The 23,796-nt window shown below is 40.4% G+C and overlaps 2 protein-coding genes across 2 annotated transcripts; one reads left to right on the top strand and one right to left on the bottom strand.

Moving 5' to 3' along the window:
* Nucleotides 1-3,535: 3,535 nt before the first annotated feature.
* nr2e1 (nuclear receptor subfamily 2, group E, member 1) lies at nt 3,536-11,437 on the top strand. Its single transcript, XM_026341756.1, has 9 exons — nt 3,536-4,051; nt 6,653-6,798; nt 7,510-7,597; nt 7,948-8,183; nt 8,695-8,841; nt 9,096-9,192; nt 9,292-9,441; nt 9,550-9,655; nt 9,919-11,437. Exons 1-9 carry the CDS (start codon nt 3,991-3,993, stop codon nt 10,079-10,081), a joined length of 1,194 nt encoding a protein of 397 aa, XP_026197541.1. The 5' UTR covers nt 3,536-3,990; the 3' UTR covers nt 10,082-11,437.
* Nucleotides 11,438-11,587: 150 nt separating this feature from the next.
* Nucleotides 11,588-23,566, bottom strand: snx3 (sorting nexin 3). Its single transcript, XM_026341757.1, has 4 exons — nt 23,368-23,566; nt 15,877-15,972; nt 15,423-15,547; nt 11,588-12,426 (listed from the first exon to the last, which is right to left on the bottom strand). The coding sequence occupies exons 1-4, from the start codon at nt 23,527-23,529 to the stop codon at nt 12,321-12,323; spliced, it is 489 nt and encodes a 162-aa protein (XP_026197542.1). The 5' UTR covers nt 23,530-23,566; the 3' UTR covers nt 11,588-12,320.
* Nucleotides 23,567-23,796: the final 230 nt, after the last annotated feature.

The following is a 23,796-nucleotide window of genomic DNA, read 5'->3' as shown; positions in this document are numbered from 1 at the left end:
TTGTGCATGCCCACATGGGTTTTTTCATCATGTTGGATTATGTCAAGTAAAATAAAGAGCAACTTTCTTCACTCAAAATTTAAAAAAACAGGTTAAGTATTACAACAAATTGTCCACTTATCCTTATCTGACAGGGAGGAAGTTGTACAAAACAAAGCAGACTCGATTACATGGAGGCAAATTAGATTGTTTTTCACTGTATTGATGGGTTATTATGGCTGTAATTTGACTGCAGAGTGCGTGCCAGTGATAATGACTTTATTATTGGGTTGCCAGATTGTGAAAAATACCTCTCTGACCCATTCTCTTCAGCAAAATTTAAGATATAAATGTTAAAAAGTCGTTAATAAACACTGGATTTCACGCTAACAACATGTGGATAAATAGATTTTGTCCCGAAAGGTAAATGGATAAACACCTAACAATGAAAATCTTTACAACCTGGCAACCCTGAAAGTTGTTCTTATTAACCGCTTGTAACTAGTAAATTATGGTATTATGGTCTGGCCTCCATTGATAAAGTGGGACCAATGGTTCTGTGTAGTTAAAGGCTTAGCAGGCCACAGGGGAGAGCAGCCAGCAAAACTCAATCCTGATTGGCTTGATTCACTTTTCTGTCTCATTGTCAGGATCAGAGCAATTACTGGATTAGAGGAGCGAGTCAAGATCACGTCCCCGCTCGGAAGCGAAACACGAAACCTCTGACGAGCTGTGAAAGATGGATGAATAAAATACACTTACTAAACACATTTTAAACCAGATTCCTCTGCTTACTTGGAAATCAAAAAGTTTTAAAGTGAACCACGTGGACAGGTAAGCTGCATCTGTCGAGTGGCTCCTGTTGTAGAACTGTCCGTGGTGCTGAAACCAGGCTCCATATTTCACTCGGATTTCAGTGATATATAACTTTTTTTACGCGCTCATGTGATGTAGGATGTGGCTCTTGAGTGTTTGTTAAAGCCCCTTGTATCATCATCAACCCAGCACACGTCACACATACTCCAGTGTCTCTCTGGACACCAGCTACAAGGTGACTGACGAGGCTTTCCCCCTGTCGGCTTTAAAGGATGCATGGTTGCATGGATCTTAGAAGGCTCCCTTTATTTGCCTTCTGGAGCTTAGTGACTTCTCCCAGAAGCCATTTGGTTTACGCCTGGTCAGCCAGGGCCCTGCACAAACGTTGCTTTAAATTGCAGGCACCGTGATTTTGATCATCTACATTTAATTGGTGTATTTTTCTCATGGTTAAAATATAAAATCAAAAGTCAGGATGTGCGTGAACAGACTATAATATACCTGTTTTTTCTTACTTAGACCAAACTTAAGCCTCTTACATACGTTTTTTTCATTTTAAGACACCTAAACACCCGTGCTTTGTTTTGCAGTGACTCCTGCAGGACTCTCACTCCTTCCTCGTTGTTAAAGTCGATCCTATATTATGTCAAGTATCCGCATACTGACGCAGAGCCCCCAAAATACAGATACACAATCCACTGCCCCTTTGTTAGAGTCATTTCATTGACTGCTGGATGAGAAGAGAGTCACTAATACAAAAAAAAGTGAAAGAAGGCAACCCCGGCAACCATGATGTTGGTTATATTTGTGTAAAGGCTATCAGTGAATGACGAGGATTAGGACGAGTTAAGGAGATTATGTCACACATTCACCATTCACCCACCCCAGCAGCCACCCACACACATGCACATACACTCCCACACTTACGTGCAAATAACGGAATTCGTTATTGATCTGTGAGAAAGTGATGGGTCCTCATTTTAGAAACCTTAAACTTTGGATGCGTCTACTGTATCATTTTGTAAATGAATCACCAGTGAAACAAGTGGAGGTTAATTACAATCAAGCTGCTCTCTTGTAAAAAAAATAAATAAAAGTCGGGGGAATAATCCTTATAATAAAGGTGTACTGTAGCCATTGTTACGTGGACTATTTGTAAAAGATAAAAAACACAATATGTGGCTATAAACGTCCCTTTCAGGGCCCAAGGCTTTCAATGGCTCTGCAGGAAAATCAAAGGAATATTATAGTGATTTCTCCTCAGGCTTGTTAGTCTCCAGCCGTAGCTGTTCAGCTAAAGGGCAGGTTGAAAGACACAACAATGGCTAATTGCAATTAACTACGCCTCTCCGCCTCGCCCCTGTCCGCTTAAATCGACACTTTGTGCGTCCATATGGCCTTCGGTGTACCGTGGGAATGAACACAATTAAAAACAGAATATGGATTTCTGGAGTTACCCGGCGAAAGCACAGCAAGCTGTCAAGGTCAGGGTGTCAGTGAGAGGGCCCTGCAGCCGGACCCACGACTCGGTGTCAGGAAATAAAACAATGATTTATTTCCAAGCCAGTTACTTAGTGATTGTTTATCAGAGACGTTAATATTAAGTTATTACTATAATAATTATAATTTTTATTGTATTTTGGACAGGTTGTGGAAAGCAAAAGCACGAGTATAGTGGAGAAACCAGTTTAAAAAGTTATGAAAATACATTTATTAATTTATTATTATACTAAACTGTATGTGCACTGAGTGCAAACATGATTGATACATGATGAAACTGTCCACAGTTGCAATTAGATGTTTTTTTTTTTGTTTTGTTTTGTTTTGTTTATTTGTCTGTCATTTGTATTTGATCAACAGGGTTATTTTTATCAACTACATTGATCAGTATGAACCTGACAGCTTTTTTCATGTTTGCCTCTCAGTGCACGGTTCCGACAGCTTGTCTGTGTATTAATGTCAAACTAACGAGCTCTGACTTTTCACTGACACCATTAATCTATGGATGGTTTTGATGGTAAGCGCTAAATAACGTGACAGTTGAAAAAAAAAACACGTGCAACAGGTGAAAAAACACTCAATGTTCAAACTTCCAGAAAGTCTGAATAACTCTGTGCGTTATTTGGTATTTCAATCAGTGCGAATATAATAATTAATAATTTAAAAAATCTGCAATTCTACTTCAGCTGTAGATCAGTGCCAGCCCTCCTCATCTTCCTCCTCCTCCTCCCAGTGGACTAACATACCTCAGCATTCCTGTTATTGTTTAAAGTGACTATAACTGCAATTTGCTCTGTAACACCGTCTTCAGTTCAGCTCCATACTCTCACTGTGCAGGTTTGTTTTTCATTTAGAATATGTGATGTTTTGATCCGAATCCCTAGTTTAAGATTGACCATAAATAACTCAAATAGTTTTGGTCACGAGTTAAGGTGAGATGCTGAAACAAATTGGAGCTAAACATGCTGTGAATGTTGAAGAAAATACGCACGCAACACGTGTTTTCTGTTTGCCGTGCCAGCACATCCATAAGCAAAGCACTTCACATCACTTGCACACACACACACATTTCACACGATCAGCCTCACACATGCACACTCACACGCCGGTGACGTCAAGCTGGAGTTTGGAGTAGAAAGCCAAGTGGATGAAGGAAGTGGAGATCTCCACCCTCCAGCCTCCCCCTGACACTTCTCATAAATATTACCAAGGCTTATTTGGGGAACTCGCACCACAAAGTCACATCGTGTCCTGGTTTTAACAAGCTTTCACCTGTCAGAATATCCCAAAATCGATTTTTCCTTTCCTTCACCGGTTTGGCACCGTTGGATGAGCTCCAGGCAGCGTTTCTCTGCGAAAACTTTATGCACCGGCTGTTGCGCCCAGAGCTGGAGAGCTGCTGTCGCCGTTAACCGGTTGCTGTCCCGGGGCTGCAGTTTGGTTTCTCGCCCTTCAGAGGACCCGGAGGCGAAGACTGTGTCTTTTAATGAACCATCCAGTGTCTTAATTTGCGCTCGACGATCGGAAATCTAATCTGTCAACTTGGAAAACTCGGGACTTGCCGATTTCATCGCTGCTTGTCGAGAATTGAAGAAAAGTGCTGCGGTTTCACAGGTGTTGTAGCTTTTATCAGCAACACTAAGAGAAGGAAAAGAGGATTTTTCATTCTGAACTTTACTATAAAGTCGAGTATCCATGATGAGCAAACCCGCAGGCTCAACAAGTGGCTGTTTGGATATTCTCAACGTCAAATCAAGTAAGTGTCGCGTTTCTCTTTGCTGCTGTAACTGGGTAATCCGCTGTGTTGGCACAAGTAAACCACAGCAGGCCTCTCTCTGGTATTGGAGAGTAAAAAATCAGAGTTAAAATAAAGTTGTTGTTCACTGAGGACGTGGTCACTTCCAGGACTTTATCACACTGTTGTCATCATAGAGTCTGTTGAATTAAATCAGTTGATTCCTCATGGAACAGTGATGTGAGTTTCTTTTCCCGAGGGCACACATTTGGCTGCGTAAAAGAGTAGTTTGAGGCTTATTGGGAATAAGCTCTTAGAATAACCACGTTTTCAACAGGTGAAGGTAAAGAAATAATCATCTGTATCTGTATATTCTTCTCCACAGCTCCAGCTGCCTAATGCCACTTGTTGCCTCTAATATATTTTATTTACAGTAAACAAACAGTAAAAACACAATTAAAGGAGGGATATTTAATGGATGATAATATAATTTTAAAGTTTGTACACTAGTTTCTTATAACTTCAACCATTTTTGGACAAATAAGTAAAACAGCGCTGGCCTGGTTTTAATTGCGTGATTGTGTCTGGATGCGCGCGTTTCTGTACGAATGTAAAACACTTTTATTCATTTAATCATCTTCAAATGTATTTCCTGATTTAAAATGAAATTAATTTAGGTAATTTAGTTTATTTTTTCTGTTGTTTCTGGTGCGATTCAGTTGGAATGGGAGTCTTTATTTCAACTGCAATTATCTCACTGGGCTCCATGATGAATTCAAATGAAATCACACTCTGATTATAACATAGGCCTGAAGTAGGTTATTGTTTTGTTTCAAAAGACAGGAATTTGTCTTTTGTGTTTACATTTGCCTGCGTGTTTTCTTTTATTTAAGCACGTCCAAATTCGCGTTATTCACGTGTTGCTTCTCCTCAGGTACTCAAATTTGTCAAATTCAAATTGTTGCAGACAAATTAGAATAAAACATCTCACAATACATTTAAACTACTGTCATTCATGTCCATACCCACATTATGGGTGGTCAGTGGAAACCTTCCTTTCTCCCAGTAAAACTTAATTTCCAGTTCTTTTAGCAGGTTCTCCCCTTGATGGTGATTACGTTAATAGAATATGCCATATATCTTCAACCAATTACTGCACACAATGGAGACGAATTGGACCCCCACAGCGGGAAGTTAAATATATTTCCCCCCTTCACGACAAAATTGTGCGTCATTTTATTTATCATATTTCATTTGACTGCCAGAAAACACAGTTGTTGTTTTTTTTTTTATTTGAACCTTGCCCGTTGAACTTTAGTGAACTTTCGTTCATCTTTGATTTAATTACGCTTAAATCTTATAATTAAAATGGTGCAAATGAACTTAACGTGCAGCGTTGGTTCATTTAATGTGATCTTAAGCTTAAGTGGCTCCGGTCAATACAGCTATGATTTTTATTATAGGTGATAACTGCACAGTATTTTCCTGCTCTATAATCAACTACGAATGCGGATATGACTCACTGTACATAAAAAATGTTTAATTCTAGTAACTACAAGATGACTTTAAACAGGCCAAAGAAAGTTTTAACAGAGATAAATGTTACATTAAAAGTTGTCCCTCTCCATCATATAGCAATTACATGGCTCTGGCCTGCAGTTAAATACCCTACACGGCCTTCTGATTCTTAATAATCTGGCTATTGAAGTCCTCTAAATCTCTCCTGAAGTCATTGTTTTTCTGCTGAGTAGTTATTCCCATGCTACCCTTTTTGACGGGTCACTGGTGAATCAATGAGCAGGTGGCAAAACGTCAGTGTAATTACATAGACGGCTTTTCCCTCTACAATAAAAAAGACTCCCTCATATGCATACAAATATACTCCTTTTTAATAGATTTGAATACAAAATCTTCACAAAAAAATCACATTTTTTCATCTATACCGGGGTCGATTTACATACACTTCATTTGAGTTGGTGAAACGAGTTGGTGCGCATTATTCTCATGGTGCAGTGTCACTCCCTAATCCTGGGGCCTATAGACCTGCGGGATAAAGCAGCTGTCGAGTCCCATTATGAAGGGGAGTTGGCAGCTTGTCGAGATCCAGGCAGTCAGACGAGGTTCAATGGGGGAAAATCATTAAGTTAACACTTTCCCCTAATGTCTCCATTGTGCACCCTCAGACCATTGTCTTAGAGAGCTCAGATATGACGCTTCCCACCGGACTTTATTCTTGAAATGTGCGCAGTGAATTCCCATGGTCGGACGAGGCGCGGGGCGCTGTCCTCTGCCTGGGTGTATGTGTGGGGTAGCCGGTCATTTGGAGCACAGTACAGATCCATCCCTCCTCAGTGCGCCAACGCAAGTTAATACAGTTCAAGTTAACCAGTTACAAAAAAACTAAATTAAACTAAACTGGAAAACTCTGAATAATGATTTTTTTTTTTTAAGTTTTCAAGTTTTTTCAAGTCAACCTAGGAAATTGTTCTTTAAATGTATGAATATCTTCAATTTCCATTATGGAGCAATAATCACAATTTCACGGGTTTTTTTTATACATTTAAAATCTGTCTGGGTAGCTCCCATCATTGAACATGATATATGACATTTGGACCTTTCCAGGTCGGATTCTGGACATCCCATGCAAAGTATGCGGTGATCGGAGCTCAGGGAAACACTACGGTGTTTACGCCTGTGACGGCTGCTCGGGATTCTTCAAGAGGAGCATCCGAAGAAACAGAACCTACGTCTGTAAATCTGGCTCTCAGGTGCGGCCTCCTTATAATTTATTCTAGACCTATGGGTCTTTAACCCTCCTTTTCACGTGGGCCTGCTGTAGCTGTGTCCTCGCTACAAGTCACTCTATGCGTCTTTTAATCTTTTTATGGAAAACAGAGCATGTTGGTGATAAAAGCAATTACAGGAAACCTATAAGAAGATTTTACAAAATCAAACCAAGCGTGCGTTCAGTATCCAGTCACTGCTCGCTGTGATGCCCAATAATTTTACAATTACTGAATAATATCTACCATCTACAAGTGATGTTGATTTTAAGCCTCAGCTTCTCATCCAAAACCCATTACTCACTATTAGGCTTTACGCACGGAAAGCGCATTTTACGCACAGATTTCTTCTACTCTCTTTGTGCAGTGTTAAGCCTCCCTTGATGAATCTAATTGTGTCATACCTTAAGTTTTGGGCTAAACACCGTGCTGCTGTAACACATCAGGTGTAATCCAATCTAATGTGATGATTTAGAGGCGAGGATTTAAGCAGCAGAGGGCGGGATAGAGTACTTATCCTCCGGGATGAGGCCGCGCGGAGCCGCAGGGGATCAGGTCGATAACTGCACCATAATAGCACGATCTTTCACCTGGAGATTGGCCTCCCAGGAAGATAATAGCCCGAAACCCTTTGTCGTGAAAGCTGAGAGAAATCCAACTGGAAGCTGTAACCCCCCCTTCTCTTTCTCCGTACAGGGTGGCTGTCCCGTAGACAAAACTCACAGAAACCAGTGCCGAGCGTGCCGATTGAAAAAGTGTCTGGAAGTGAACATGAATAAAGACGGTAAATGGGCTTAATTGAATTATCACTTTGGCTATAGACACGCCATGCAGCGGCGTAAGAATTCGGGGTGGGCAACTCGGATGGAAAAGTGCATTAAGGCTGTTAATCAGAGCTCAAATGAAGTTGATAATTAGCTACTCTCTAGCTGATTTAAAGGGATGTTTTTTATACTCTTGGGAATTGCTGATATATTACAGCTCGTTATAGCCAATTATTTTTTTCTTTTAAACAAACATTTGCACTTTGAGATTTAATCACATTTAGTATTGGGCCCCTACTTTGGAGACAGTTATTAAACAATTTCTATAAAACCTGCAGGGATCATTTTTTCATTATGTCCCGTTTCACAGCCGTTCAACACGAGAGGGGGCCCCGGACGTCTACCATCCGCAAACAAGTCGCCCTATATTTCCGGGGTCATAAAGAGGTGAACGGATCATCGACCCATTTCCCCGGATCCTCTCTTCCCGGACCTCCCTTCTTCACTACGGTCACACAACTGGAGCCTCACAACCTGGAGATGAGCACAGTGGCAACCACACCTGAGAGACAAGCCATCGTGGGTCTGGCACAGCCCACCCCAAAGGTACATTCTGCGGTGTTTATCCTTATTATTATTATTTATCTGTCTTTGATAACATTTTATGATTTATATCAGTCAATTTAAAAAGTGTGAGTTTGTTTGATTTGAAGTTAAGATCAATTAATATTTGGCTTCTAATGATGTTTGTATGTTCTAATGACCATTTATAGTATTTTTAACATTTAACATTAGTAAAATTTATAATTACCTAAACATACAATTCCTCTATAATGAATAATATCCTACTGGTATTTCGATAACAGCCTTCCTAATGTTTTTGTAAGATTATAATTTTTTTCATAAGGGTTAGAAGTTGAAATTCTTGTCCCGATTTAGCAGCTTGTAAGAGCCACAAATCCGCAAATTAGATTTCTCGCTGTAAATCCACCACAAGCAACACTAATAATTATAAAACCAGGTGCTCAGGTTTGGAATGTGACCTTTGTTGTGTACTATTCTCTAATCACCCATACACGGGGCTGTTAATGATGACAATCTCTTCCATCACCGCCAGTATCCCCATGAAGTCAGCGGCACCCCCATGTATCTCTACGAGGTGGCGACGGAGTCTGTGTGCGAGTCGGCGGCGCGCCTCCTGTTCATGAGCATCAAGTGGGCAAAAAGTGTCCCCGCATTCTCCACACTCCCATTGTCTGACCAGGTACAATTTAGCTTGATGAGCTGAGAGTAGTAGTTTAAAGCAAGGGGGTCTAAATTATATCTTAGAGTGCCTTTTTTTAATGTGAACAGCACTCAAGTAAAACATGTGGTAATGGTCTAAAACATTTAATGTCAAATGATGTTAGAAGCTGGGGTGTTGTTGGCGTTCAATGACATTCAGAAACGTTTAAAATGCAATAAATCGGAGCTTTATCGTGGGGTGAAGTGAAACACTGAAATCATTCCTCTTTGCAGCTGATTCTCCTGGAGGATGCTTGGAGAGAATTGTTTGTTCTGGGCATCGCGCAGTGGGCCATTCCTGTGGACTCCACCACACTTCTCGCCGTTTCTGGTATGTATAAAACACCACAGTGCTCATCTGCACACAAACACTCTCAAGTGATTTAGTGTTGGGAGTGTGTAATAACATTTTCTCCATATTAATTGGCAGGAATGAACACTGAAAACACAGAGTCTCCGCGGATGAATAAGATCATGTCTGAGATTCAAGCCCTGCAGGAGGTGGTCACTCGATTCAGACAGATGCGTCTTGACGCGACGGAGTTCGCCTGTTTGAAATGTATCGTGACATTCAAAGCTGGTGAGTCCCGTTATCGTTCTTGGTAAATGACAGCATCACACCCAGTCTTCATATATTACACCAGCAGAGTTTTTAAACCACCCCCCTCTCTCTCTCACACACACACAGTCCCTACGCATGGCAGCACTGAGTTGAGAAGTTTCCGCAACGCCAGCGCCATCGCTGCTCTACAGGACGAGGCGCAGCTCACTCTCAACAGCTACATACACACCAGGTGAGACTGAACACAAGCGATCCGCTGATGGCGCTGTGCGCACACACGACGCGCCGTCTCCTGCCAGCAACTGTCAGCAGACGCACTGATTACAAAGTTAACGAGGCAATAAGCCACTGCAGGCTGCTGTGATTTGGCACAGGTGCCACAGATGAAGCGCGCTTTTAACGAGCAGCTTTCAGTCACAGGTGCGCACTGATTAAACAGGCTGCGCGCAGCACCGCGCAAAGAGGCTGATTTTGACCCCGTGCGATGTATTTCAGGTACCCGACTCAGCCATGTCGCTTCGGGAAGCTGCTCCTGCTCCTGCCGGCCCTCCGCTCCGTCAGCCCGTCCACCATTGAGGAGGTGTTCTTCAAGAAGACCATCGGAAACGTGCCCATCACCAGGCTCCTGTCCGACATGTACAAGTCCAGCGATATATGACTTCTCGTCGTGTGACCAGGCGCAGGGAAAATACTTGAGCTGAAGGCCCAGAGACCCACCAGGCAGTGGACAGAATGTCAAATGTCAAATAAAAGCAGGTGTAACCATGGGCTGAATCTTTGCTGGGCACAGAATCTCTTAGGCCTAGGCTCCACTGAAACAAAGACTGCAATGCAGCCTGAATTCACCAAGTAGCCCGTTACCAGTTGCTCTAGTTGAGGATTAGCCTGTAATTTTCATTATAGCATTGCCTGTATGATACAGAAACCTGCAATCTCCGGTGTGGGCGCACGCTACAGTGATTTAAAAACTCACCTTAAGACTCTGGAGGACATGTGCCAAGTGTGTCTGACAAAGAAATGTTATATATCGAGAAGTTATTCGAGTGTCTGCGAGACCAATGAGCTTGACTACCAATTCAGTCTTTTACTGCTGTGTTTAATCCTAACGGAGGAAACCAAAAAATAAAAGTTAAAGAAAATAAATATTAAAACAAAAAAAAAAAAAAAAAAAAAAAAGATGACGCATGCGTAATGGGGGACATGAGTCGCTGTCCCTCGATCCGGTGCTGAAACCAAACGCACGGGCAACGATGAGAAGGTGGCAACTCCACACAGGAGGGTGGAAAAGACTTTTAAGGGATATGCTTGCATTGCCTCCTGACTGTAAAACAACATTCAAGACACTGAAGACGGTGTTTGTATTTAAGTGGTTACTGTCCTGTTTGTGTTGGTGTGTCCTGTTTGAGGCGCGGCATTAAAAATGTTTAGGTCGACTTTGTGAAGTTAGACACTAACACTGGATAAAATAATATTCAGCACTTGGAAATGTTTTTGTGGCCTGTGATGTTTTTATTCTGTTGTAAATACTTGGGAGTTATGACTATTTAGAGTTGTAACCAAGAGAATAAAAGACACTGAATTAAGCTGGTTTCATTTAAACTAGATATAAATAATAAATACTACCAGCTCCAGTTACAAAGTATGCTTGTACTTCATATTACTGCAAATACTGCTCCAATTCAGTTATAATTAAGTACAGTATCAAGAAGTTTCCTGGAAACACTTCATAGTGAGGCTATAAAATGTAAGTAACTAATTTCTTATCATGAATTAATAATCAACTCATTGTAGGTTTATGTGATCTGTTAATACTTAATGGATCACCAATTAATTGATGCTAAATTATCACATGATAGAGGTGTAAATAAGTGGGCATTTCACAGTTGTATCCATATTATTTAGTGCTTCCAATTCATCATTTCCAAGCAGTGTCATCTATTCCGAAGCAAAACTCAGAGCATTTTGAACAGTCTCCAACTCGCCACAGGTTTAAAATATCTTTGTATCGGAAATGGTAGATTACGCATTTAATTATTGAATAACAGATGTAACAACTGTAGGACAACTCTAACTCTATCTCTCACAGATATGGCACCGTGCAGCATCTTGGTTACTATCCAGGACAGGTCAACAGTTGTTATCAACAAATTGACTTCTGCATGGAGACATTTCACCTATTTTATTGGAAAATATTCAAAATAAACAAAAATGGCACGGCAGTATACAAATCTCAAAATGCATATAGCCAGTAGAAATACTGCAGTTCTCTCTGTGTAAAGTACTCATTTCTTGCTAGAAAATTATTGTGACAATTGGGAGGGTGCTGGTTTATACAAACACACACACACACACACACATATATGCTTCCTCTTGAAGTGAGAGTCAACTAAATGAGATCTGAAAGTCAAAGCTCATCAAATAAGTGCGTGTCTGCGTGTGTTGAGCTGCTAGGTATGGTGAGCAACATGCCAGTATTGGATATATGCGATGGAAAACACTGTGGGTCTTTACAGGAGCTTGCATACATAGAACGCTCACTCAATGTTACCATATAAATGAATATATTCAAGACATAGCTAAATGATAAATACATATATATCCATGTTAGTGGCATTTCCAGACACAAAGAGAAATGACTATAAATTGCTTTCAACCACAGTTGTGTGTCGCACATTCTTGACTCCAATTAGAAGGTGAAAACAAACACCAATCAAGGTCACTAATTTAAACTAAAATAAGTGAACAATATTATTTAGAGGGGCATGACGAGGGGAAGTAGTCCTCAAAGTGTTTATTGTCTGAGAGAAACCTGGAGCAGTGAAGGGAGCTTTGGGTTGGCCAAGCTGGGCTGTGCAGGGCAGAGTGAGACCAGGCCAAGCAGAGCCATCTTTTCTTTTTCAGGCTTGTCTGACTTTGGATGGGGTGTAGTTCTTATCCACAGACTCGTCCTGCAGAAACATGTGGAGGCATCGTTCGTTCTGGGCTAGAGGGTGGCCGGCCACTCTGAAACACGCAAGAGCAAAAGGCAGGTTTCACATTTGATTAACTTGTAAAGGTGAAGGCTGGGTGACATGGAGACAAAAGACATGAATGGTCAAGTCTACAGGACACTATAAATACTTCTAACTGCACAACATGCAGCTTTTATGCAAGTTCTTAATGTATAGCTGCATAAAAATGATTCAACCAGAGTTTGTGAGGGTTTATACATTGAATGTTGTAATTATATAAGTATCTGTACGAGTTGAATGACTTTATCAAAGTGACAAGGAAACAGCAGAATGTCTTAAACACAGCCAAGTCATTATAATTCATCCTGACACTAATAAGAACGACTACCAAACTATTGCACAACATGTTTAAGCTTTTAGGAAAACCAAATTTGCTCTGCCTGTGATGAACATATAGATAAATCACACCTGTCCAGGTGTTAAAGCTGTGTAGAGAACACGGCAAAAATAAAGGCGCCGTCTCAGAAGCTAAGAGAAGACTATTCAACTCTACCTAAAGCGCTTAAAACGGCAATGGTTAGAGAAAGACGTCCAAGACACAGTGGGCAACGCATTTATTAATCAAGGTACAGCAAGCAAACCTCCCTGAGTGTAGAACGAAAAGTAACATCTTTCCAAAGGGAATCAGATGTCTAATAAAAAATAAAAAAAAAACTATTAATTAACTAGTAATGAGAGTAAACAGGAACTGTCTGGACTCATGGATCAGGCAAAGCATCTATGACAAGAGGAACATCCTCTCATGGAGGTGCGTCTGTGTCTTTGGGGGGTGTTTTGCTGCTGCAGGCAGGAACTGGTCAACTTGACCGAGTTACTGGCATCAAGGATTCTTTTAAATCCAAGTGTGTGATGCCCCCCACCTCCCAGGTCTACTATAAAACTGGAGTTTTGGAGAAACATTTATTTCTCTTCTGTAACATTTATAAAATCAGCTTTATGTTACTCAATTGTGTATCATTAAAATTTGACTCTATCAAGGCTTTAGTTGATTATGTTTTCATTAGATTTTGTTCACATCCACATATATGTCTTACAGGGTAGGGGGCTGAATAATACTGATTTCAAGTGTATGTCCAGTGCAACCCTGTTATCTTCATCTTTAACTCTACAGCACAGTATGTAGCTTCTCATTGCCTTTATCAGCACACTCTAAAATCAAGGGTTTGTCTCGTAACCTAGGGGTTCAAAGTATTGACTACAAACTGCAACTCCAGCTGGGGTCCTTTGGATATAGAGCCGAGAGAGGTTGATGATTGGAAACAAGATCTTTAGCTGGACTGGCAAGACTGACAATTAGGCTATACAGCAACACCCTGAACACGTAAGTCTTAACAATCGCAGCAAAAATAACACATTAATTGGTAGTTAATATGTCAACAAAACCTCATTAATGGTATCGGAAAAAACAGCATGAAGGCCTGATCATCATATCACTGCTGAAATGGTCCGCTGACTTTTTGTGCAGTATAATCTGTCCACATTTTGTCAAAAAAGCTGATTAAGGGGGGTCTTTGTGTGTGTGTTATCTTTTGCATGATTTACTGAAATCAGCTTATCTACTGAAATCATAATGTATACATAATGTAGATCACCTTCATTACAACTGAATATTATTACTACATCTGGAAAATCTAAGTCTGGGGCTGTATTTCCTCTGATTAAGTCACTTTGACATCAAGTTGTCCTTAATGGCCTTTTAGATGACGCAAGGGGGTTTAACGAGAATGAGCCAGTGCACCTGAGACCCTAAAACGTCACTTTTTTTTCCAAACGGTACATTTCTCAGAACAGATCAACATGATGACATAGTACCTATGCATGCATCTTAATCTCTAATGGGAAATGGGAAATAGTTCTGACAAATTAAGTTGTGCAGGGGAGGCATTCACAGGTCAAATATGAGGACAATCACCGGAAAGATCAAGCTTGCCCCCAACAAAACTTGTTTAATAGGTTTTGGAAATGTTGACATTGAGGACAAGGTGCAGCAGAAGCATGTTAAAATCTCAAGGCCTTGGTTGCTTTTCAAAGTGGGGATGTAAGTCCTTCTTCTTTTCTTTTCTTTTTTTTTTTTTTTTTGTACCTGAAGCATGAATTATGTTTGACTAGGCTAATCAAAAAGTGATGGTTATCTCTTCTCCGCCTTCTCACTTGTTTCACAGCGACAATCATGTTTACCATTCCAAAAGATTTCCTCTTCACAATGCTCTCAATTACAGATTAAACAATGCTGCCAGCCATATCGGCCAGTATTAAGTCTGAACAATGATATGATCAACAGCAGTGTTTCATTCATTGGAAGCAGGGGGGAAAAATCTTAATTACTAACACATTCTCATCTTCTTTAAAAAACATATTTATGGATTTTAATTTTCTCAACTGTCTTTGCGCACTTAATATTCCAACAGGAAACACTGATGCATTTGCACATGAAACAAAGATAATGGCCAAGTCTGCAATCAAAGCAAATAATTACAATCACACTGTAACTTTTATTGTTCTGCAGCTGAAAATGAGGACATGCTGGATCAAAAATAAGCAGAGGTGCACACACCATCCCATAGAACCATGCGCTGTAATTTGAGCTGCAATTATCATAAATTACACATCAACAATAAAACAAATGTGGGAAAAATTATGTTGTGGGGGTGCGCACTTGAGTCCTCTTTGGTTGTTCTTGTCCTCTGCGAGGTAATTATGAAAGAGAATTAAGGAGGATAGTGAGAAAAAGACCTGTCTGTCTCCGCGGGTTCAGTTTGTTAACAACATGAAGAGAAGTGAAAAAGTTGAATCTACTTATTGCAAGTATTTGCAATAAGTAGTGTTTCAAGTGTTTCTTTGTTCTTGAGAGGTAAAATAATAGCTCGCTAAGGCAGAAGCTGCAAACGACTGCCACTACAAAGAGAAAACTGAAAAGAATAAATTGTTTTAACCTCATGGCAAAGTGGTGGAAGAAAAGAGGAAGACAGAAGATGCAGTAAGACTTACTTGTTGAGAAACTGCTCCAGACCCTGTCTACGCTCCTCGATGAAAGAGTCATCAAATATCCCATCGTCCCCTCGAAACGGAAGCTGTCGGATTAGAGCTTTTCCTGGGAGAGGTGGGACGACCACCTAGCATAAGTGCAACCACAAAAAAATATCAATATCAAAATCAAGCAGCAATTAAACAGGTATTATTTGGTACAGACATTTTTTTAAACAAGAGAACGTCTAGATTTTGTGTTTGTTATTTCTGAGACTAAAAACCAGACAATTCATAGGCTGCAATGACAGCAGACAATATTAACTGTAGGTAAAATCTTCCTTAAACTGTGGAGGTTTGAAAGATCTTTTATTTATTTCCTGATGTAAAAACCCTGTAAATGTGGTTAGTGTTGTTTGCTGATTTGATAAACCAAGTACTCCACAGCCTTTGTACTGAGTTCACCTCAATGTCTCACCTTGCTCTCCCTCTCCAGCTCCGCTCTGAGCCACTCAAAGTCACTGTACCGCCTCCGTACACAAGACTCCTTCAGCTTGAAGATAGGTAGGTTGGTCTGTGCACACAGACACAAAACACGGTTACAGGTGTTACGTTTAGAAATTACCTTTGGTTAATAAAAAAGGTTTCACATTTCAGTGAACTAACAAACAGCGACCCATTAAAATAATGTGCGTACATGATGTTTTTTCCCCATCTAGTGAAAATGTAATCACCAATAACATTTATATTATTTAGTCTATAAAACTTAAGTCAATTTTCCAAATCCCAAGATGACATATTCATAGGTTGACAGTTTTTAGTAATATAGTTTGTATATTTACCAATAAGGTTAGCATCTTGTGGGTAAAGGCCCCCTAACCGAAACTATAAACTCATTAAACATGTGTTTCAAATGTTCCAAAATCTGATTTTTAACTACAAACATAATCAACAGCTGTACGTTTTGAGACAATAGTTTAAATAGCAGATAATGACGTATGAAGCCATTGTGCCGACTTCAAAATTTTTTTTTTATTGCACTGGTTTTGGGTATAGCCTTGTGTTATCCATTCTCTAACTTTATTAAAAGGGGAGAAAAACAACAATAACAAAAAATAATATAAAAAAAACAAACAAAAAAAACTCAAACTGAATAGAAAAATTGAAATTGGAAAAAAAAAAAGTTCACTTTCGTTTTGCTCACCAAGGCCAGTGCACAGATGTGTGCATAATTCTAAATTGCTGTTGACAAGCACTTGAGAGTGAATTTCATATTAAAAAGGGGAGATGATTCGACTTTGACAGAGAACATTGAAGCAAACAGCACATAACGGCACAATGACAAACCTCTTCACTAGTCCTGACAGCACATGGCCATCCCATGACAATGTACAAACAAGGAGAGAGTGAATGAGCATTTCATTGGCAGACCAGATTCACAGAAGGTCAGAATTCATGGAAGAAGGAATCACAAGAGCAAAGCAATTGAGCATGTAGGTGCAGCATGAATACAGCGAGAGTAGTGGAGCGATCGATGAGCAGACGACTGTGACTGTAAGAAGTAAAGGAGATGGAGAGTTAACTAGAAGGCTGAGTAAATGGCTGAACAAAAAAGAAAGGAGGGGGTGTACATGGCCATAAAGGAAGAGCGGAGAAACTGGAGAGGTTGGAAGATTCATCTGTTCTGTGCAGGGCTAATTGAGAAGGGAGGAGAGCAGGAGCAGTCTTTTCGCCCTCATGGTCTCTCCCTTTCAGTCTTTTCCCTCTTTATTTCCCTTGCTCTGTGATAATAAGTCAGATTTTCTGCCCTTGGTACTCCTGCTATGGTGCTTCAGAGGGGAAAACACAGGCATTCATTTTCTTTCCTCTTTGATTTGTCCTCTGATCAGAACAATCACTGGGGTCAGGATGGAATAAGGTCAGGGTGGCCATGGTCAACAGGTGTCACACCACACAGGGCATAGCAGGTTACTGTGTACAGGACTATTTAGCCACAGTCAGAAATCCCATACTGATCCATGTATATCTCAACATCAAACCCCCCGGTGGTGTTAATGTTGTGCCCCTATATGTGCCCTGCCCTATATGTTAGTTTGGTATGTTTTAATTGTGTGCATTCCGAATAATGTGGTATTCAAGTGATATATTACTTTATATTCCAACACAGCATCTCTCTATGAGGAAACCAAGCTTATTGTGCAATAGGTTAAATCACATATGAGACAGGACTCAGTATCTGCAAATGTACAGTAATGAGAAAAGATGAGTTAAAGAGAACTTGCAAGTGAGAGTGAAAGTACTGTAAGTACTGAAAGAGGAAATGACTACGTCTCAGTGTGTATGATGCCTCCCGATTTCTCTCATATCTTGGTCTCAACTTCAGTGTTGGCTGTAACATTAAAGCTGTTTCACTCTCACCGCATGACACACATTTTGTTTCACCAAAAGCCTGGCAGATTCTTTCCAAAACAAAAAACTCAACTCTCTAGGACCTTTAAACATCAACAGAGACAGAAACCAGATTCTGTAGTAAATAAGTAAAAAATAATTTGTGGCTTCCTGTGTTTACTGTGGTTAAAATCAAAAGGCAGGTGAAAGAAATACTTAAGGTGACAGTTGCAATGATGGGAATACTTCCTTATTTTAGTTATAGTCAAATGAATGCAGATAAACTCGGTGCCACTCTCTCTTTGTTAGTTTTTATGTGACTCACCAGCCCTGAAAACTTCCCTTTTCTACTCATTTCAAGTTCTCTCCAGGTGATATTGTCAATGAACCTCTCACTCCTCCTCTTTCTCAGGTCACAGAAGAAGTGGATTATCTTAGCTTTATGGCCCCAGTCCTCTAGCATTAACTCCGCTTTCCTCTCACCGTGGTGTGTCCCTGCTGCGTCATGTTACTGCACAGCATGGAGCGCCACAAAGTTAATCCCCACCACAACAGATCACAGTTACAGGTAATCTGCCACTGCCGTGACTCTAATCTCATCATGTGCACACAGAAAAAACTTAACCACGCGCAAGCACATTCTGACATTCATAAAGTATGCGTTCACAGGTGTTAAGTATAAAGATTTGACCAGTCACACAGTTAACAATGTAAATATAATAGCCCAAAGCAGTCAAGCTTGTTTGTACACAGACAGTCGACCCCGGACAATTCACCTCCAGACAATGAGGTTAGCAGTGAGAGTGTAAGGAAAGAAAGTCACCTGGCCTTTCAATCCTCTCGTCCTCTCAAACCCTGTGATTAAGAGATTGGCCTTGCAGGACAAGGGGAGGAAAAAACAACAATACTGAAAAATGAGAGGTCTCACCCACTCTTTCTATGTCACACACACACACAGAGAAAGAGGCGGTGCGTGAGAGCTCGACAAGTCAAAGATCAGGTTTCTCCAGCCTCTGTTCTCTTCACGGCTGGTTAGAGGTTAGGGCCCGGGTGTCTCAACTTACTGGCCTCTACAGTGATTGGGACATGGGACCAGCCCACACCCACTTGGGTTTTAGCTTTTCATGAATTGTCTAAAAAGGCACACTTTGCTTCTCTCATTTTCAAAAAGGACAGAGTAGAAAAGTAAGGGGAAGGTAAAAGAAAGTTAAGTTAGCAGAAAGGACAAATATGAAATGTGGAAATTTAGCAAAAGCCAAATAAACAAAAATGCAGAATAAATGGTTACATTAAAAGCAGGCATGAAAGAGAAAAGGCTGTATCTTAAAAAAAGGAGCATAAAGCTAGATGTACCTCTTTCAAAGTCGACCTCCGAGCTTCAGTTTCCATTATGATTGTACAAGGTGCAATCTACGCTCCATAGGAAGAGCATGTGATTCATAATGTGTGGGACACAATACTTTAGGCTCATTGAAAATGGGTTGAAAAGAGGCAGAAACCTTAAAAACATCGAGGCAGAGAAAGAGGCAGAGAGGGGACAAAGATCACTCATCTCCTGAGAGAATAGTTCAAGGCCACCATGCATTAGCTTTTAGCAGGATGGATTAAGTCAAGTTTGAGAGTGCGCATCCTAAACCTCCCCCATGCCCCCTTCTAACCCCCCCCATATACTCCCCTTTCAGAATAATAGCATTAAAAATGGCAACATAATACCATCTCATTGCATCATATTCCAAAATGGGGAAAAAAAAAAGACACGGAACAAAAGCGTTGAGGCTATGGGTCTTTTGCTCTCGCCTCTCCATGTACTCTCTCACTCGTTCCCTTGCTTGCCGGCCCCAGCGGCCTGACAGCCTACCCTCTCTCCGACTCGCCTAGCTGGCAAAAAGCTGCTTTGTTGCCATAGTATCAACTCCCACTTTTGATACTGTCATTTCAAGTAGGATATGGTAGCCTTGATACAATATGTTCCCTATTTCCATTAAAATAGTTGTCGAAGAGGATGCTGTAGACTTTGGATTACACTTGACTGTGCCTGACAAGCACTCCCTCCCCACACACACACACACTCACTCCCCATCTCTCCCCATTTTATTAATGACCAAAGGCCCCCGCCCCAATGCCCAAATGGAAAAAAGAAAGAAAGAGAGAGGGAGAAGCTATGGGAGTAGAGAAGAGGAGGGGTAGAAGACTGAGTGAGTGAGAGACAGAGTTATAAGAGGCCTTTTATGTACTCCTATCCATAAACAAAGTGAGATCCCAAAGTTCGCTCTCTTGAATGTGCTTCTCTGGATGAGATGGGAACCGAGCACAGACAAGAAATTTTGATAATACCCAACACCCACCTCCTCCCCAACACACACACACACACACACACACACACACACACACACACACACACACACACACACACACACACACCACAACTCCAACCTCTGTGTGCTGAGGGTCTAAACAAATACACTATGCTTCAGGGCATCCTCTCAAACCAGCAACAACCAAAAAACCATTAAGGTGATATGATAGGACTCTGTTGAATAACTCTGTCCATTAGGAAACATGAAAAACATGTCCGGAGGCAGAAAAAAGCACCAAATTTACCAACTTCCTGCCATTTCAGAAACTACATTTAAAACTAAGACATTTATAGGCAAACAGAAAATTCGCACGAGCCAGGAAATTGTCGTCTGCTCAGGGAAAATGAGATATTCAGCTCTTTTCAGTATGAACTTAGCTTCCAGTTCTTAAAAAAAAAAAAAATTAGATTGATTCCACTCATTTTAAATACTAAATGTAGGCCTGGCGGTCAACAAGTGACTGTGTAAGCTGCCTCACAGCCACAGCCAACAGTTGGCTTCTCACATAATAGTCTAATCTTTACACAGCTCGTTTCATCACAAATGCAGAATTTAATGAAAAGAGCAGGGCCTTGCTACAGTAAATCATATATAGTTATCACAGGGGCTTCAGTAACCACTCTATGGACTGTGCAAGTGACTGCACACAGCTGGGAGTGAAATAGGATAAGTGGGCAATGGGATGAAGACTGGTGAGGGGGTGGCTTTCTGCCCTCCCATGGGTGAGGGAGGCGGGGGGTAAACGCTGCAGCTCCCCCACACCCTAGCCTGTTTCATTCTTCTCCTCTCTCAATGAAGGGATTAGGCATATTCTCTCAGTGCGGCCACAAGGGCTCTCTCGATTTCGTGTGGATAGCGGGACAGCAGTGGGAACAGAAGACAAGGACGGAGTTATAAACAGAAACCGCACAGCATAATTAGATAAAAAAAATTACAGTAGCTCTATACATCATATATATCATAGAAACAAAAAGAGTAAAGAAAACACTGTGCTTTCCAGGACTGGGCATTGTGACTAAGGCTCTTAACATGCTGGAGAAGAAATAAAATGCTTCTAAAGAAAGCTGGAGAAAGGAGAAGGAGAGAAGCAAAGCAAAGTTGACACCACATTTGTTGAGAAGTGAGGGATGAGCCGCTTCTTCTGTGGTCTTATGCAAAGCAGGGTCACACAGTGCTATGAGGTGCACAATAATGCTGATTACACGCATATGCTAATTATTACACGCTAATCAAGTACAGTAGCCTTATATTTAACGCTAATGCCTGGAGACGGCTTCTCTTCCCTCAACTCATTTCTTTAAGGTAAAGGAAAACTATAAATACTTGAGGACTGCTAACCAATCTGGATGCTCCAGGCCACTAACTACAGGGGTGTCAGTCAACTGTAATGACAATTTAGAGATAAGAGATGAGGCAATCAAATAAGCCTGGTGACTGCCTGACAATTTCAGGCTCTCAATACAGCCTGCACATTAAAAACACATACAATAAAGGCATGGAATGACTCAGTTTGTGCAAAATGTGGTGACAGGTATGATTAAACATAAAAGTGAACATCTTCAAAAAAAAAATCTTGAAAATAGTGTCATTTAAAAAAAATGAATAAAAACTTTATCTCACATTTTTGCATTGGCTTACCTTTTTGTTTTAGCTGTAAACTAATTTTTTTACTTGTTGTCTACTTATTAAGTTAAGACTTTTGACAGACAATTCATTCTTGACCTTAAGACTGAGAAAAGGTCCTCTAAACTGTTCTAGAAAGTTCAACTGTATCACACAATCATCAGTCAGTTTGCAGAGCTGTTACTGAACTGTAAAAAACTGTTTAGGTTGTCCATTTTGACTTTACAGTCGAGTTTCACATGGAAGGTTTGAATATATGTAATTCAATAACAACTCAGAAAACTGCATCTGCTGTTGAAGACCATGTGATATAGCTGAAAGGATATAAATTAAAATGTTAATGTTAATAATTAAATATAACTGTCTTCTTTGTTATGTGTTAGTTCACTAAAAACTGACTTGGAAGTTGTGTGTGTCTATGAAATAAGAAATACACAATAGATCTGTGTTTTGCAACACATGGTGGCATCTAACCGTTATTCTCTCCCCTGATTACTCAATAAAGCCACATTTACAGACTGTGTAAGTGAAAATCATGCCATGCAAATAAATGTCATATTTCATACACATCTAGATATTTTATGATCCTCTAAATCTTATGATAACCAACATTTATAGCTATAAATAAATAACCAACTAAAGATAAACCTTTGTTCTCCTGCTCCAGTTCTTCAAAAAAGCAGGAGGAAGGAAGCGTGTGTTGTGGGGTGAGACATACCGGAGAGGATCAGGGAGTATGCATCCTGTCTACAGGACCAGAAAAGCTGACTTGTTCAATTACGCTCCCTTTAGCCTAGTACCAATTATATTTATTTTGATGGCTTTTGATGAATAATCTGTCAAATCTGAAAACATTACAGACTAAGTAATTCTTACAGTAACAACATACCTCACTGGATATTAATATGATTAGTATAAAAAGAAGAGAACTGAGCATTTGGTCACACAGGTCTACTATAATGTGAAGTTGGTCATTGTGACCAGTACTGTTATCTGTTCTCCGCAGTTAGAAAGTGGGGTGTGGCTGGAGTAGAAGACTTTAACTTTTAGGAGGGGTTATTAGATCATTGTTTATTTAGCCTACTGGGGAAAATATATAACTCCAGTTTATTTGCTCTTATGAGAACTGTTAAAACAGACGCACTGTCGAAACAGAGCAGAAAAACAGCACTGCAGGTTAATGTAAACAAACACATTCGCTAGCAAAGCGATAGCACCATTATTACAGCTACAGCAGACATCAGCAGGGTCACTGTACTTGCTGGCATCGCTGTCAAAATCCCACGATGACTTATTAACCCACATCTACGCAAATAATCTGCGTCAGTATCTCACGCTATGTCGTTTGTTTGATGTTAGTTAGCAAGTGCTAATTCTGACGAAAGCTACTAGCCTACTAGCTAGCGTTTGCTATGTCGTTTCGCAAGTATACGCCTTCGTGTTCTTCGATAATCATCAATATATAAGAATGTCGACCCTGTGATTATCTATGCATTTTCTTCACTGCAGCAATGCGGATGTCAACGACAGAACAGGTGATGGCTAGGTTAGGTAACTAGCTTAAACGCTAACACCATTAGCACCTGTTTGTGCAGGCTCACCTTCAGTCTGACTTCATACGTGGTATATCTGCCCCTGCCAACCCCGACGGTCTCGGGGTTGCTCACATCAATCTCTAGAAAGTTACTTGGAGGTCCATAAGCGTCATTTAGGTTCTGAGGCTTAGTGAAAAGCCTTCTTGTGTCAGCTATGGTATCAGCCATTTCTCCCCTGTCCTTCTAGCAGCTAGGGATAGCGTAAAGTTAGCCTAAACACACATTTGTACATTCCGCTGCTAACCTTCAAAATAAAATTATTTGACCATTTCTTTTGTTCGCTTGAGGACATATATTGTGATACACCGGCATTATTTTGAAGAACACAATTTATGTTTATTTATATTATAATTTATATACATAATTTGCCACGAGACTTTGACTTTTACGCACATAAAAATACAAATGTGTAATTCATTTTGAAACTAAACCAGC

This window comes from Anabas testudineus, chromosome 24, assembly GCF_900324465.2.
Source record: "Anabas testudineus chromosome 24, fAnaTes1.2, whole genome shotgun sequence".
NCBI lineage: Eukaryota > Metazoa > Chordata > Actinopteri > Anabantiformes > Anabantidae > Anabas > Anabas testudineus.
The sequence above is the reverse complement of the archived record's forward strand: the minus strand, read 5'-3'. Positions and strand labels throughout refer to the sequence as shown.

What these genes read in the sequence shown, in the direction of transcription:
- snx3 (XM_026341757.1), bottom strand. Translation starts at nt 23,529, where the DNA reads ATGGCTGATACCATAGCTGACACAAGAAGGCTTTTCACTAAGCCTCAG. An exon ending in CGTATGAAGTCAGACTGAAG is followed by an intron (nt 15,973 to 23,367) that starts GTGAGCCTGCAC and finishes CTGTGTGCACAG; the next exon opens with ACCAACCTACCTATCTTCAA. An exon ending in AGCTGGAGAGGGAGAGCAAG is followed by an intron (nt 15,548 to 15,876) that starts GTGAGACATTGA and finishes CACTTATGCTAG; the next exon opens with GTGGTCGTCCCACCTCTCCC.
- nr2e1 (XM_026341756.1), top strand. Translation starts at nt 3,991, where the DNA reads ATGATGAGCAAACCCGCAGGCTCAACAAGTGGCTGTTTGGATATTCTC. An exon ending in AGTGAACATGAATAAAGACG is followed by an intron (nt 7,598 to 7,947) that starts GTAAATGGGCTT and finishes CCCGTTTCACAG; the next exon opens with CCGTTCAACACGAGAGGGGG. An exon ending in TGGCACAGCCCACCCCAAAG is followed by an intron (nt 8,184 to 8,694) that starts GTACATTCTGCG and finishes CATCACCGCCAG; the next exon opens with TATCCCCATGAAGTCAGCGG.